Consider the following 15,947-nt stretch of genomic DNA (forward strand, 5'->3'; position numbering starts at 1 on the left):
GCGGCCAGCTGCTTGTGCAGCGCACGGAGGCAGTGGCTTCAATCGATTGCTGAAAGCGTTGTTCCTGGTTCCACGCTCGTTGGCCCTCACGTACGAACGAAAGTGCCGAGGTACTTCAGTGCGTCGCGGATAGGTGGTGCTAGTAGGCTGCAGAGCGGACGAAAAGGCTTTGGCGTTTGGCTCCAACCGCGGCCATTGCTCCAACAGGTGCTATGTGGTTGCTTTGGATGGAGTGAGAGAGAGAGAGAAAGAGAGAGAGGTTGGGAGGAGGGTGGAGAAGGAGAAATGGCGGGAGAAGAGGATGGGGCTCAGATGAAAGTTTTCATGAAATTTTGAGGGGCGATAAAAAAAGCGGGTTTTACTTTTTTTTTTCCAGAAAAACATGAAAAGTTAAACAAGGATGATTCCGCACAGGTCTTTATAAAAACGCGACATACTTTTTAAGGCGAAAGCCTTAGATGTCTCATCAAACGCGAAAAATGGTCGTCGTTGCTGGCGACTACACGAATGAAACCAAATTACGGCCGCTGTAAAAAAGAACCGAAGTGAATAAAATAAACACAGAGACTTATTTAGGTTAGAATAGGATTTAAACCCGGTTCGCTAAAGCCGCAGCCAAGGGCGTTAACTACAGCGCAAAATGTGTACCGTGCCAGGATGGAACAAGAATTATCCGGTAGCGTGGCGCATCACAGGTGAACCTGACGGCACCGCAAACACGATGCACCAGTGGGGGAGTCTTCGATAATCGCTGGTTCTCGTCTCTAAGTGCCCGATGAATTTTTCCGTGAACACTCAAAACAATATAACTGTTACATGCTGCACCACAAAGGCCTCAGCAGAGCTTCCGCTTTCAAAATCTGTGCACGATGTCACGTCAATAATATCGATTTCAGAAAGCGCTTCCCTCACTGCAGATTGGCCCCACTACAATGAATTTCCCCGGAGAAGCATTATTTGGTTTTTGTTTTACATGTTATCCTGACTACAAAGAAAATCCCGTTTTTGCCAAAGTTTATTTTTTTTTCAACCACTCCCACCTCTAGATGGGAGGAGGAGACAGGCAAGTGAAATTCGCAGTGGGCGCATTTTCATTATTAGCAGTGAGCGGGGCGCCGTCGTCATTATAATATTTATGACTTCGGGAAGCGCAAAAAAATGGACAAAGACACAGGGAAGCGACGGGCACATGCGTTTGTGCCCGTCGCCTCCCTGCGTCCTTGTCCATTTTTTTGCACTACACGAGTATTATTTCTACCAACAAGCCTAAACCCATACTCTGCTATAATATTGACTTCGACAAACTAAAGTGAGGTTAAAAAGCTTGTCCTTGGCTTGGGTGTGAGAACAGGCATGTTGCTGCAAACACCTACCGTAAGGCAACAGTACCGCCAAGGATAAAAAACGCTGGCAAACGGAGTATGCGCCCACAAAAATATGCTAACAAATTTTTTCTGCGACGTGTTTGCAGCCAGTTGGAACAGCTCAATAGATTCCCTTCGGTATTGCTAACAGTTCTATCGTTTTCAATTAAACGAACGGCTAACGCAGGCAGCCTTTTGAGTACCGCGATAGTAATGGAATCACCGGAGCCGACGTCTGGCAATAGGGTAACGGACGTCCCTACCACCGGTGCTTACGTTAACTGAACCACCAACAAGGTGACAAAACAGGGTTAACAAATGGAATACAGTTGACGCCTTTCCTCCCCTCTTCTGAATCCTGCTACGCACTGACCACTTTCACCGAGGCTTCATAGCAACGAACGACACCGCGGAATTTTTTAAATGCCACTACTACTGCCGGCGCAAGAAAGAGCGCAATATTAGCTACAGGTCTCTGACGGCGGTCGTTCAGTGTTGCATGGCAATGAAAGTACCAAAAACTCACTAGATGGCGCAGCATTGGCCCATCAGGCCTATCGAGTGCTGGATACTTGTTTCAAGTTATCACCCAGGAGAAAGTGAAAAGTGTGAGAAATACACAAAAAATTACAGCCCTGCTATACCGTGAAGAGGCGCCCTGGTGGGATTTGCTATGTTGTGGTTTAGCTCTATTGGGGGATTTGATATGTTGAATTATAAGGACAGTGGCGCAATCTCCACGTCACGGACCAGGGACACGCACGATTGGTAGGTAGAGACAATGACGGCGCCAGTGCGCCGCACAGGTGGCCACCGAAAAGCGCGCGGCATTGCGCAATATATGGCGGTGGGGTGAAAGAATGCGCGCGTGGCAAGAAGCATGCATGACTCGGGAGAGAGGTGACGGTGGTAGAGCGGGATATAAATTGGGGCTGTAACCATATTCCCTCTATAGGTGCTCATGCTTCCCTATGTAACAAAGAATGTGGAAAGCCAGATTACAATAATGTAGCAGCCACCGATCGTTCTAAAGTGGGCTTCAGATCTAAACATGATTGCATTGCTCAGAAGACAGCCTTTCGCGCGCAATGTACGCCGTCTCCTATCAATATATGGAGGACCTAGAGGTTTACTATTCATGAATTTTCTTCATAAGCTGAAAATTGTTGGTCCACGCCCGGTCAGTCACCAGAGACGATCTCCTGGGTCCTAGCCGCAGTCGGCTTCGCTGTAGAACACATTGCCCGCTTCAACTTTTCGAGGATTGTATACTGTTGAGCATGGTGTTACTTCCCGTCGACTATCGTGAAGCCTTTGGTCAACTTAGCTTGTGTATTGAGTTCCATTAGAGTAGGAAATGAAGGATACACCCGCACGGCTCTTCAGACGTGTTTATTCAGCCCAAGGGGGAGTATACCTCCGTGCAAGACATGAAGGGGACAGCTCGCAGGCCTCTTCCGAAAAAGCCAACCATCCAAATGAAATCAAATGAAATCAACTTTCATCCAAATGAAATCAACTTTCACATTGCATACGCAAGAAGGAATTATCAATGTGAATGGGGTAATAAGAGAAGACAGTAGCTGTAACTTCCTGCAACTGAGGCCGCAACTAATTGCATTGCAACCAATGACACCTACGGCAGTGGACAATGTAAAGTGATTTACACCTTTAAGTGTGTAAACCACTGCTTATAACTAGCACCCTTACACTCTAGCAAAAACACAAGACACCCTTTCAAAAGGGTGTTTTTATTTGTTTCTTGATAAAGTGTAAGGGTGTTATATACAGAAATGGTGTCAATTATTTTACAGTGGATGGATTCAGTGGTTCTCTGTGACCGAGCAAACTCTACAATGGAACTAAAATAACAAGCCTTTCTTCTATGAAGAGGGTAATGACATGGACACCAATCTGCGTAGACATGTTGTGATATCTGAAGGCGCTATGGAGCCCACCCATACTAAATTTCACGCATTGCATAAAAAATAGGGCAAAAAACTTCGCCGGAGCCCCAACGATGAAGTGCGAATCAGGTGTTTTACCCGCCAGGGGCAACACGGGCAATAAGGAAGCGTGTAGACTCCCAAAAAAGGTCCTCTTTCCCACCTCTTGGAGTCTGCGGTGCTTCACTTCCAGCACGAACCACAAATAAAAGGAAAACGAGTGACGCAGAAATAAACCAGTAAGAAAGAGCTCAGAAATACTATTCTCCCACTGCAGCGTACAAGATCCATCTTGAAGCCTCGAGTACTCCTTACGGAAAGCCCGCACATGCTACGTCATGACGATGCGGCAGCACGTTGGACGCACTACGCGCAACACAACAGAAAAGTTTGGGCCCGACCACCTATTCATTCGCCAGTCTCACATAGAAGAACCTACTAAAAATGCGTGCTTATTGGTACAGCGGGAACGTCGAAAACAGCGCTAGGGCGGGAAGGGAAGGTAACACTTGTCTCGTCCAACCTTACGTCGCGTTCTCGCATTTTTTTTTTAATTAACAGCCAACCATCAGTCACCTAACCTGGTCGCATCTGGCGCTGGCAGGCGTTCATGATAAACACAAGCACTCGGGAGTCCGAATCCCTAATGACTGAATTTATTCATGTATCATCTAGAGACACGCTTCTTACAATGTCGGCCGTCCGTCATCCCCATGAAATAAATTTACCAGCTTTCTTATTTGCCGATGCAACCACGGACTTTATAGTAATCTACGGGACTCGTCGCGGGCGCAGGTCAGATGTAGTCACCGAGGGAGTAGATCTTGTTGTACGCGTAGGGCAGGGCGGAGCGGGAGAAGAGCAGGCAGGAGACCTTGTCCCCCTGCAGCCGCAGGTCCTCGGCGAAGCTGTAGTTCTTGCCCTCGGCGCCGCTCGTGTTCAGGTACGGCACCACGAGCACGACTCCCTTGTTTTTGGCCGGCGAGAAGCTCTGCTGCGCGTGCAGGAGCAGCAGCTTGGCCACGTGCTTGTCGACGGCCACGAGGTGCGTGGCCAGCGCGGGGCCGTCGCGCAGCTGCTGCATGAGCAGGAAGCCGCACACGTCCCCGTTCTCCATGGCCACCTGGCTGTAGCTGCCCGGGTCCGACGTCATCACCTGAAAGATGGCACGCACCGTGAGGGCAGCCCCGACCCGGCGATGCTTTCACGGCAACGTCTTCCCGAACGTAAAGGGCAAGTGGGAAGTCTCTTGAGGAAAGGGATGACGATTTACCTTCTACTGTCACTGTCTCTCATTTGGAAAGGCTCCATGAATCGCGATACCATTTCTAAGCGGACAATTCCGCGATACCAGCCCCCCTCCCTCTCGTCATTCTCCTGTTAGTTGCGTCCTACGAAGAGGGAGGACACCGTCATTCCGCTGCTCGAGTTAGTCAGGGGCAGGTAGGGATGGCGATGCCGACGGTAATGCACAGAAGTAATTACGGGCGAACGTACGAGGGGAGAAGTTTCATTCATCGTTTGGTATTTTAGCACTTTGTTGGGCGCTCCGGAGTGTTTGGGAAATACAACGCCAGAAGCTGCTACCCTTAGAGTTGCGACGCGTGGCTCCCATGTCTCTGTAACCTGGTAGAACTAGAGCTCAAACGCTGTGTTGCGCACAAAAGAAAGCCTTCGCTTTGAATAGTAATTATGCGAAAATTACTCGAGTTATACACAAGAACGTTTGAGGAATTAGTCGTGACTGTAAGGTCAGCCAGTCGATACTCTTGAGATCACATGTTGAGTTGGTGGCAATGAAACGTGAAACAACGAGGCCAGGAATCCTTCTTTAGCAACATCGACCTAACTACTTTGGCGTTCCTGCCTGACTGGACATATCATTGGGTTGTTTTGAAGAAATAATAATGTTTTTCAATTGGTCTCCTGCTTTACTCTCTTCCTCATGCTTTTTTAGTACTCCTACGGAATGGCATTGATTAATATGGGCCTGCTGCCTTTCAAAATTTACTGGTTTGTGTATTGACCACTTCATAGAATCAATAAAGGTTTAATGATTGCCCGACTCTGCTTCGCCAACGTGTCTGTGAGTTTGTCTTGGCATAACTTTCCCCTTCTTTATCCTTTTGTCCATGATCTACTATTAACTTCTATTCTGTCACTTCAGCATCAAACCTGTCCAAAACCATCATTTTGGTATTTTCTGTTTTTTTTTTTGCTCACTTTTTAGCAGCGGAGTGTTTGCTGGCCGTAATGTGTGCGGCGTCATGGGGAAACCCCCGGTCATAGTTACTACCGCCCTTTACCTCTTGCGTGTGCACGCTCCTTACGAGGAGCGCCCGGCGTCGTCCAGGTTTCCGCGTGCAGCTCGCAAAAAATACGAGGAAAACAGTTCACGTGCGTCTGCACCTCATTGGGGGAGTACAAGACAGCTCGCGCTACAGACGCCCAGTTCGTGAAGCCGGTTGCCGCCGGTTCTAGCGCGTGCTGACGCGTTCCACTTTGGGAGAAATGTGAAAACCTGTGGACAAAACGATCCGGGCCTGCCAGTCACGCATGAGGAGGAAGACGACATAGATGGATGTGACGATGACTACTACTACCACCATAAAAAGCGAGGACGGAACCTGCAAATAAACAATTTCAAACCTAATGCAATGCGTGATGGTGGGTCCTTCAGTGCTTACATAGAAAGAAATCCACCAGCTCCACCATGGTACAAGCCTTGCGCGACTTTGTGCAAGCTTTGCCAATCTTTGTTATTGCTTTGGCTCCCCAAGTTCACTCAACACTAACCAGACCAAACGACTGCCCTAAAGTTCTTTTCAGCACCTGTCCTGGTGGCTAAGTGGATAAGGCGTAGTGCTGCTGAGCACAAGGACGCTGGTTCTGCCCGGCAACGATCGCTGCTTCTTAGATAGAAGAGACGAGTGAAAACGCCCGTGTGTCGATATTTCTGCGCACGTAAACATTCCCAGGTGGCCAAAATTAACCCGCAGCCCACTCAAAAGTCAAAGTCTTGCGTCAGTGTGGTTAAAATACGTTTTGGTAGAGCACCTTGAGAGGAGCATGCTTAGGAGCACTACTCACGGACAAGTACTGCTCGCGGGCTCCGGTCATGATGCGCTCGTCGAAGTGGGCCACCTGCTTGAAGTTTTCGGGAGTGATTGCATGTAGCGTGACGCCCGGTATGCGGTACACAAGCCGGTTCGGCTCCATCACCTTGGGCACGGTCTTGACGAGCATGAAGGGCGAGCGGACGGGCAGCACGTCGGAGATCTTGCAGGCGCACTGCATTTCGTTCGTGATGCGCGCGAACACGTTCAGCTGGGCGTTCTTCTCGACCGTGTCCTTGACCAGCTGGAAGATGTCCCACCAGCCCTCAGCTTTGCTCATGCTTAGCAGGCCCAGGTAGACGGTCTCCTCGCTCAGGTTGATGGTCGCCAGGCTGGCCGCGACGTTGTCTGTACACATCAATATCGAGAACGAGCTCGAATTAAGGGTAACTCACCCGACCACATTCCTATGGAACTTGCTAATTCATAACCCATCGGCTTAAAAATCACCGTGTACCAATAAGAAAGATTTTACAAATTCATGAAGTGTACTTATTGGCCTAGTTTGCTTCATCTAGAGATATATCACTTCTTCACTGAGATAAAAAATGAACAATAAACACATTTTGGTGCCCCCACTTTTTACTAGATGGCGCTAGCTGGCTAACGAGCACGTTTTTCTTTTATTATGTCTATACAGAAGGGACATATCTCTAAAATAAGCAGACTAGGTCGTTGTGAGTATTGATATGCATTTTTCAAGCTTTGGTATTGGTGCACGATGGTGTTTAAGCCCGCGGGTCGGGAAGTATCAAATCCCTCTTAAGTGAACCTGAAAAAGGGCTTCGTTGGAAAAAAAATAAAAGCTAGTTAGTTCCGCGGACATTACAGCAAGTCTTTTTTTATGTGTGTGGTTGGTGTGGCCCATGCCGTTGTCGTGGAAGTAGACAGTGCCACCGTGTCAGTTGTGCATACCCTGTACGAGCCTCGAGTGGTCCGGGGTCACTTTCTAGTATCGCAAAAACGATGGCGCACACCGTGGTTAAAAGGAATGTTAACAGATTCGTATTACTCGTATTTTCAAAGCAAGTTGCTTCTGGGGCTCTAGACAGCTCTAGACAGCCTAAAACACCAACTAGCCCACTCCCAAGCCTTGCTGAATCTAGACAGCCACCATTTTCATAGAGCCTACTGTGTGCACGCAGTTTTATGTCTGGCTTTCCCGCATTGCTCAAGTGTGTCGCAGACAAGCCGACTGATAGCTCTGTATGTGCAGAACCGGAGTATTTGCATGCCATCCTGCGAAGTCAACTTTGCGGATTACCTTCCGGGTTTGTCACGAAGCAAATTTCTCGGGAGACTGAATCCTTCTTATGTGCGTAGAAGGCGAAATGTCGGAGTGGCATTGTAACGGGTACCTTTTATATATATTCCCACACAGCAGCCACCCATAATTAATATTATACTACCTTAGTCCCACTGTAATACACCTTATACTATCTTAATTTTAATTTTCCGTAATGTATCACAATAGACCTTAATAAGCCCTAATTAATATTAACCCACCTTCTAAACCACTCTTACCCATAATTAAAATTATGTCAACATTCAATCAAAGTTTCAATTTTCAATAAAGTTTCAAGTTTCAACATTCAATCAACATTCAATCAAAAAAGTCAACATTCAATCCTAATTTAGTTTACTATTCTCACTATTTTGTAATTTTATGAATAAAGATCACGGCTATGTGCGAAAACCTTCAATACGGGTGCGCGATGCATGGGAGCACACCAAAAAGCACCGCATCAGAGCCGGTTAGGTTTCCATTACTGATTTTTAATGTTGCTTCCAATTGCTTAGTTTCTTCAAGCGCTCATTGAAACTATATTCCTCAACGGCGAAGTACGTACAACTGCTTTGACTCTGATGAGCCGGAATCGGGGTGAACTTTATCGCTTGTTACACGTCACTCTTTCTTACACATGCTAGTCAGTACATACGTACGACCATTTCAATGCCGTACCGACCACCTTGCATGCTAAGCAGACGGTCGCACCGGTATCATTTTCATGGTGTACTGCAAACACACAACTGCTGTCCATTCGGCCATGTGGAAAGAGAGAGAAATCGCGCTCAAAAAATCAAAACACAATTAAAGAAAGCCCACACCAGGCTGAGACTTGGAGTTGCAGCGAAGCTGTATTTAGTCCTCATCGAGTGTAGTTGAGTACTCTTCATCTCTGTTAAAGACCTCAATCGACTCTTCCTCGTCTTTCATTGTCAGCCACAGCCGAGAGTGCAAGCCGTTTGACTCTCGGGTACTAATTCACAGTCGTAGCCACGTGCAATAATAATAATAATAATAATAAAAAAAACCGGTGGTAGCCAAGTGGGCAAGACGACTACCTCTAACTCCATTAATCTACCAGACACAGGTTAGAATCCTGCCGACGCCGCTGATTTGTCTTTATACTGTAATACTGAGTTTTGTGAAACGCCGGAATCAATGAATGGCGTCACTGTTAATTTTTTTCATGCCTTGTGACTGCGCGAGTCCGTACCTTCGTCGTCCATGGACACCTCGAACTTGGCCGCAATCTTTCTGAAGAGTTCCAGGTAATTCACAGGCAGCAGGCCCTCGGAGCAACATACTCGCTCCGCTACCTTGAGCTGGACCTCCGACGAGCGACGTGTTGGCGTAATCGATGTGTGGCTTTCACTCGCCGCCAAAGACATTGCGACGCCCGAGAACGCTTCAGCAGGTTCCCTTTACAGGGAGGCTGCCCCTGTTGCTGCTGCTGATGATGATGGTGTCGTTGCGATTATTCTTCTTTCTCTCCTTTACGGTACTGGCGCGCACCCACGGAGGGGAACTGGAAAGGCCTTGCGAGTGCGTTATTTGGGCAAAAGGGCACATAAGTAAGAAAAGGAAAAAAAAAAAATAGTGCCCTTTCCCTCTGGGAAGGAGGATGGCCTGCGAAGCTGTACGCAGTCCAAGCAGGTCACGAAACAAGACACGTTTATTTGTAATTTCCGATTGAGATGCATACTTCCCATCCAATTAGCTGAATGAAACTTGGAAAGACCCGAGCTTCGGACAAACATGGAGCTGTCTGCTTCCCTCCCGCGTCGTTGGCATCTTACTGTCTGTGTAACGCACCGACCGAATACTCTACCACCGAAGACACTGGACAGGTCGCATTGGGCCGTTCGACGTTATCTTTTAAACCACCTACCAACACATCGGAGATATCATCAGTAAAAGCACAAAAGCTACAGCTGCGCGTGCCCCGGCCCCTCCCGCCAATTTCCTGCACGAGCAACTCATGCACGCATAAACCGGCAACCGGCTATGTGCGCGTGCTTAGAAGAGAAATACAGCATCGAAAATGTCGGTGTGGAAGCCTTTTGAGGTGAACAAGTAATACTGGCGCGAAATCAAGCGACTTCCGTTGTTTTCGCACCTATTCACGCTTCTGTTCTGGTGGCGGATGCTCCTGCTGTTCCCGCCGTTGTTCCTCCGAGCGAATGACATGCGTCCGCCCCATAACAAGTTAAAACCTGGAATTACTCGAGCTTCATTCTTGCGGACAAACATGTGGCGGTCCGTTTCCCTCCCCCGTCGTAGGCGTCTTACTGTCTATGTAAAACACCAACCCTGACCCAAACCGGTCGATTACGGAGTTACCTGACAGGGCATATTAAGCCATGAGACTCCCACGTTTAAATTTTCCGCCATCACAAAGGGCATGTCATCGGTAGCGGCATGAATCCCAGCTGTACGTGCACGCCCCCCTCCTTTCACACCAAACGCGTGCACGTATAAGCGGGCAACCGGTGATGGGCGCATACTTAGGCGTGAAATACACCGGCGAAAATTCGCTCCAAAAGCCTTTGAAGCTGAAAGGGAATCATGGGCTCACGCCGGCGTTTTAACCGGGCAAGTTGCCCTTCAACCGGGAGGGATTCACAGCTACTCGTCAAGGTGGAATTAGAGGCGGTAGTGGCGGCGGCTTTCGGTCATTTTTGCCTCCCTTCCCGCTTCTGTTGGTTCTCCGCAACCACCTGATAACGGTGCTACCGCCGTCTTCAGCTGATTGCACAACTTGTGAAAGAGGCATCAGTCAATGGTGGCAAGGGGAATAGCAGTTGTGTAGGCGGTGGTGAAGGGGAGCCCCAAAGCGGCTTCAGCGGAGTGATAACGGGGGGCGGGGGTTAGACATATACTCCTTCGCAATAAAATGAAAGGCCGGCAGAAGACCAACTCAATACAAATGGCAGAAGTTTTAGCAATAGCTCCCGCTCCATGTAAACTACCGCAACATGTAAGTGAAATTATCATATTATCTGATTCCATGTCAGCTATTTCGGCACTCACTCCCTCTTCAGACTCTATAATTTTCGTACCGCGCACTGCTTTATTTTCTTCCAAGGCACGTAAAGGAGGCATGTTTGGTGTGGGCCCCTGGGCGTACGGGCACCACGGATAGCGAGAGAGCGGGCAGTCCAGCTAGTATCGCTGTCAGAGTACCCGTTCAGTTAGGCATCCAAAACCTGGCCCTTTTTGCATCTTTACGAGCAAAAATACTTTGGCATCAAGGCGGTACTCGTCGAGATGCACTCTTATCAAATGAAGTGTGCACACATTTAAAGTTCGGGTGGATTGTTCGCCTTCGTGGTTCGGGGCATTGAGAGATGAACTTTACCGAGCTGCGTTGCAGAATCGTGAGGCTGAATTTATATCCGTTTAGAATAGGGCTTTACCTTATATAACTATGTGTAGAGTGACAGGTATCGGAATCAATAGGACATTTATTTTCAACTGCCACCGCTCCTCGCCAGCCAGACGGGTGCTATACCTCCACCTTGCACGGCCGTCCAAAGCAAGATCTCGGCAAGCGGCTCACGTCCACCTCCCTATATATGCACCGACAAACTGCCCTACCTCTGTGGGTGAGCTTTGAGTACGTACAGGCGCCGTCCGAAATAAATGGAACACGCTCTCGTTAATTTACAGGGACTTCTTCCGTAAGCTGCCTGGCTGCGTTGGTGTTCGTTTAACGAAGTCCTCCCTAACAGCAAAACCTTCCTGTAAATTGGTAATGGCTGTCATAAAGCCAACAAGACAAGCCTTTTGGGATATCCACAAGTTCTTGTACCAATTATTTATGACGACACCTGTACATACCTTGCCGAGTGGCGTTGTGTGCGACCCCCGCCTGTGCGGGAGGTGACCTCCAGCGTGCCGAAATTGCCCAGTACCACGGTCGTAGTAAAAAAACCGACAGGTATTCGTACACGATCGTGAGGGGTCGCACTCCTTTGGCCGTACGCGCCCACCACCATCCTGCCATCTTCGGACCCTTACCGCGGGCCCAGAAATGCTCCCGAGACGATGCGATGGCCATCCAGTGCGAGGACTCGGCCCGTGCGCCAAGGCGCCCGCCGCACTACCATCCCGCATATACTGCTTCGACATATACTGCTTCGCGGTAAAGAAATTCTGCAGAAATTCAGAGAATTATCTACTAATGCGTAGCATTCTTGTGCCACTTCTCTTGAGTGTGAGCTTTTACGGTCAAAGTTTTTGCTTTTCTAAATCCTGTCCGACTAATTATCTCCATTTACGCTATTATAGCAACTCCAAGTGGATCATTCCCGACAGCTGCATTATTGTGGAAATGCATGGCGTAACACGGTTCGCCAGTTTCCCAAATTATTTATATATTTTCAATTTTCTTAGTTTTTAAAAATTTCGTTCGATCAAGCATCTCAATTTACGTTATTGTAACGATTACACGTGGAACTTTCGCGATTTCTGCATTATTGTGGAAATGCCGAGCGTTATACGTCTTTACATTTTCCGTAATGATTTTATATTTTTCTTGTTTTTTTACTTTTTCAAAATTTAGTTGGACCAATGATCTCCATTTACGCTATTACAAGGATTACATGTGGAACTTTCGCGAAATCTGCATTATTGTGGAAATGCAGGACATTACAGGTTTCTCCATTTCCCGCAATTTTTTGCATCTTTTTATTTTTTAATTTTTCAAAATTTCGTGCGACCAGTTATCTCTATTTACGCTGTTAAAGCGACTGCAGGTGGAACTTCTGCTATATCTGCATTTACGTGGAAATGCAGGGTGTTCCAGGATCCTGACTGTGGGGGTACTCGGCAAAGAATGCTATGCATTAAAACTGCATCGCTTATAAAGGGTGCGCCACCGCAGATAGGGTATCAACTTCAAGAGTGAGGCCGCGGCTTTCGCACGTGTTCGAGTGGGAGCACAAGGGGAATATGCGCATGCGCACCTCTAACTATATACCATTGTACAGGTGATAGCCTTTCTTGGGCTACTAAAAGGAAAAAAAAAATTGGCCGCGTATCTGCTACTTGCGTTGCAAATGTCGTCAAAAGACGATAGTCTTTATCGGCTTTTGCGAAGTAAATACCTCCCTTCGCTTTCCCGCTCACCTCTCATGTTGTTCCTTTTGTGTCGCGCTCCTCCCAAGGTAAAGACGCCAAAGGTTTGCTTAAATCATTTTAAATTTCCCGCGTTCCACTGCTCCAAATCGGGTGTCTCGATGCGAACGCTGCCATACGGCGAAGACGCGCGTTAATCGAGGCGCCCTACTTCAACGTTTATAGAACCACGTTTCCCTACTCCACGTGCGTTGCAAGCAGAACGTGGAACCTATATAGCGGAACCTTGCGTAACTGTTGCCGGTTGATTTCTTATAATGGCGCCAGAAGCTATAGTGGCGCGGGCGACAGCAGGCGACGATGCAGTGAATTCTTTTTCTGCAGTTTATGAAGTATTTAATTTCGCAGAAGTCAAGCATGTTTGACTTTTTTATAAAGGAACACTGCAAATATCACTTCTGTATTGATTTGTTCTCTCATATTTGCGCAATGTCTTGTTCTTCTTCAACAATGTTGACAAGTATGAACCTTACACCGGACTAAACGGGTAGATCTAGCTGTGACTATATAAGACTATTGCGCAGGCATTGTTTTGCTTTGGCCGGTTGGCTGAATCGAGTCACAGACAGACAGACGGACAGACAGACATACAGACAGACCAAAATGTCTGGGTTTATGTAGCCCAAGAAAGACTATCGTCTTTAAAAAAAAAATTTGGCGCAGCTTGCACTAGTGGTGCAAGGTTGGAGAAACAGCGGAGCTGGGGGTCGACCTGGCCTCTTCCACCCTGGGATCCACTTTCAGTGTGGGAGACCGATTGGAACGGCCTTGTAAATCCCGGCTAAACTTGGCCTCACCCCTCAACACTCAGCCTACCCTAACAAGAGCATCGCAAAACCTAACGGGGGGTGCGCTCTGTTATGCCCATTAAATGTTGTACAGGAAAGCTGTTAGTCTCTCGTTGGTCGTGATTTTTTGTGTGGGAATGGGAGAGGCCTTCGTCCTGCAGTGGACCTCAATAGGCGGTTGCTAATGGTGAAAATCATTCAGTTCATTGAAAATCATTCAGTTCATTGAAAATCAACGGCCATCGCGTACCTCCGTTGGGGCTTTGCGCCTGCATTCATTTGCCCATTTTTTTTTTTTTTTTTTCAAATGTACATTCTGCAATACCCTCACATATGCAGACCTCAACCATCTCCTTCGGGATTGCTCCTTCTTCTCGCAACATCGCTCAGACATCATTACATCTTTCCACGCGCCCACAAGCACCCCAGAAGACTATCATACTATGGAGAAACCTCTACTGCACAAAATAGGGCTGTTTGCTATCCAAAGTGGCCTAGCACGGGCAGTGTTGCTGGGGTCGCCTCTGGTCCCTGCAAGCTGCCACGTCCCTGTAAAAGACGCTGCATTCCCCTCCCCTTACTCCCCCTTCCTCTTCCCTAAACCGGCCTCTGGCCCTCCTTACCAATAAAGGTGCTACTACTACTACAGGCGGAGCGTGTTAACGGTCAAGCTGACACACCTAACGCACGTCTGGTGCCAGTTATTGCTGCCATAATTTTTGTTCAGATGACGTTGTAACAAGCAACACAGTAATTTGCCAGCGTACCATTACAGTTCACGCGTTTTATAACAAAGTATGCATTAAAGTGTATGCACTTATGGAAAGGTAATTGGACATTGCGAAATTTCGTTTACGCCAGGATAAAATGTAAAGCACTGGAAAAAATGAGCGCAGACATCGAGAGAGATCTTGCGAGAGAGAAAGATAGATGGACAGAGAGTGACGTAGGAGGAGAGAGAGAGAGAGAGAAAGTGAGAACGGGCGAGTAAGGGAGCAGGTCCAAAGCTCCCGACACCTTTGACAAATTGACACGTAAGTCGATGTAATCCCGGTGGCATAATGAGAGCGCCCGCTGAAGGATGGAGACTCAGCCGTCTTTCAGCCTTCATGCACTCACAGCGTTGCGCAATGAAAAACTTCATCAAAGATATCTGAGCGGAGCTAGAGAGAAAGAAGGGAGTCCGCGGGAGCTTTTACTTGTATATTTCGCAATTTCCCTGTTCTCGACCGCACTGCGCAACCGTCGAATGCAGGGCTTTCCCAAGCGGCGGCGGTCTCTCCGGCTGCCATAAAGAATGAGGTATACAAAAGTAAATGAAACGAAGCAAACGTCATCAGAAAAATAAGATGGAGAAGCTATTCACCTGCTTTTACTCCTCGCTGATGCGGCAAACCTGGAGAAAAAACTAATATAAGCTTAGTATGGGTGGTGAACTACAAAAACTAATATGCACTGAGCCCAGGCAATGAACTAATACACCTTATACGCAGAACTAATAAACGCTTAGACGTGCCATATACAAAACAAGGTGATGAAACTTTCCCCCTCCAGTTTTCCTGCAGACGCGCTTTCTAGCCGACCTGTTCCCACGCCGCCTCCTACGTAAGGTAAGGCATGAAAAATGGATCATTATTAAGAGCCCCATCATGAACCGGAATTCCACTCTTCTGCGCAATCCGCCGCAGAAAGGAGTGTCATCACCAGCAGGCCCGTCTAGCCAATCGCCCAAAGACAGCAACGCATGGGCCCTGCAGGCCCTGTTGCTATATGGATGGCGCCGGTCTGGAGCGCGCGTTCTCTTTGAACGCCGCGCCATTGCTTAACGACTCTTAATTTATGAAAAAAATATAGCAGGTCCCGTTCGGGGCCGTAATATATGCGCTCCCCCTTTCCACTCCCTCTCTATCTGGGTCCAAGAACCGGCACGGTACTCTCTGCAGGCATGGGAAGCCCGCTGTTATTAAACTGCGCCGCCGAAGGAAATCGATGTCGCGGTATTTGAAGACCAGGCCACAGGCGGCTGAGGCATTGGAGGAAGATCTTGTAGCATGGTTGGCACAGAACAGCACCGAATGCTGTGTAAGTAAAGTAGCGGTAGAAGCACGTACATACGGCAGCAAATCACGAATGAGAGCTCAGACCAAGAGTTACCACGAAATGGCGCGCACTTTAAAAGCAGTAACAAATGAAAACTTCCGTTACATGGTGTCCTGTTGGGCGAGTTGGTGGTTCTTTTTGAAATAGGTAAAGCGCGGGCAGAAACAAGGACACAGAAAAACGACGGGACGAGCGCTGTACAAGCC

At 47.9% G+C, this 15,947-nt stretch overlaps 1 protein-coding gene across 1 annotated transcript; it reads right to left on the bottom strand.

Annotated features, from left to right (window-relative positions):
- Nucleotides 1–4,106: 4,106 nt before the first annotated feature.
- Nucleotides 4,107–9,102, bottom strand: LOC144168362 (uncharacterized). The gene is made up of 3 exons (XM_077697365.1): nucleotides 8,928–9,102; nucleotides 6,401–6,774; nucleotides 4,107–4,466 (listed from the first exon to the last, which is right to left on the bottom strand). The coding sequence occupies exons 1-3, from the start codon at nucleotides 9,100–9,102 to the stop codon at nucleotides 4,107–4,109; spliced, it is 909 nt and encodes a 302-aa protein (XP_077553491.1).
- Between the last annotated feature and the right edge of the window lie 6,845 nt (nucleotides 9,103–15,947).

Source organism: Haemaphysalis longicornis, unplaced genomic scaffold, assembly GCF_048455015.1.
Source record: "Haemaphysalis longicornis isolate Haplotype H1 unplaced genomic scaffold, Haemaphysalis longicornis Haplotype H1 scaffold_2, whole genome shotgun sequence".
In the NCBI taxonomy this organism is placed as follows: domain Eukaryota; kingdom Metazoa; phylum Arthropoda; class Arachnida; order Ixodida; family Ixodidae; genus Haemaphysalis; species Haemaphysalis longicornis.

What these genes read in the sequence shown, in the direction of transcription:
- LOC144168362 (XM_077697365.1), bottom strand. Translation starts at nt 9,102, where the DNA reads ATGTCTTTGGCGGCGAGTGAAAGCCACACATCGATTACGCCAACACGT. An exon ending in GGTGTCCATGGACGACGAAG is followed by an intron (nt 6,775 to 8,927) that starts GTACGGACTCGC and finishes TGATGTGTACAG; the next exon opens with ACAACGTCGCGGCCAGCCTG. An exon ending in CCCGCGAGCAGTACTTGTCC is followed by an intron (nt 4,467 to 6,400) that starts GTGAGTAGTGCT and finishes GCCATCTTTCAG; the next exon opens with GTGATGACGTCGGACCCGGG.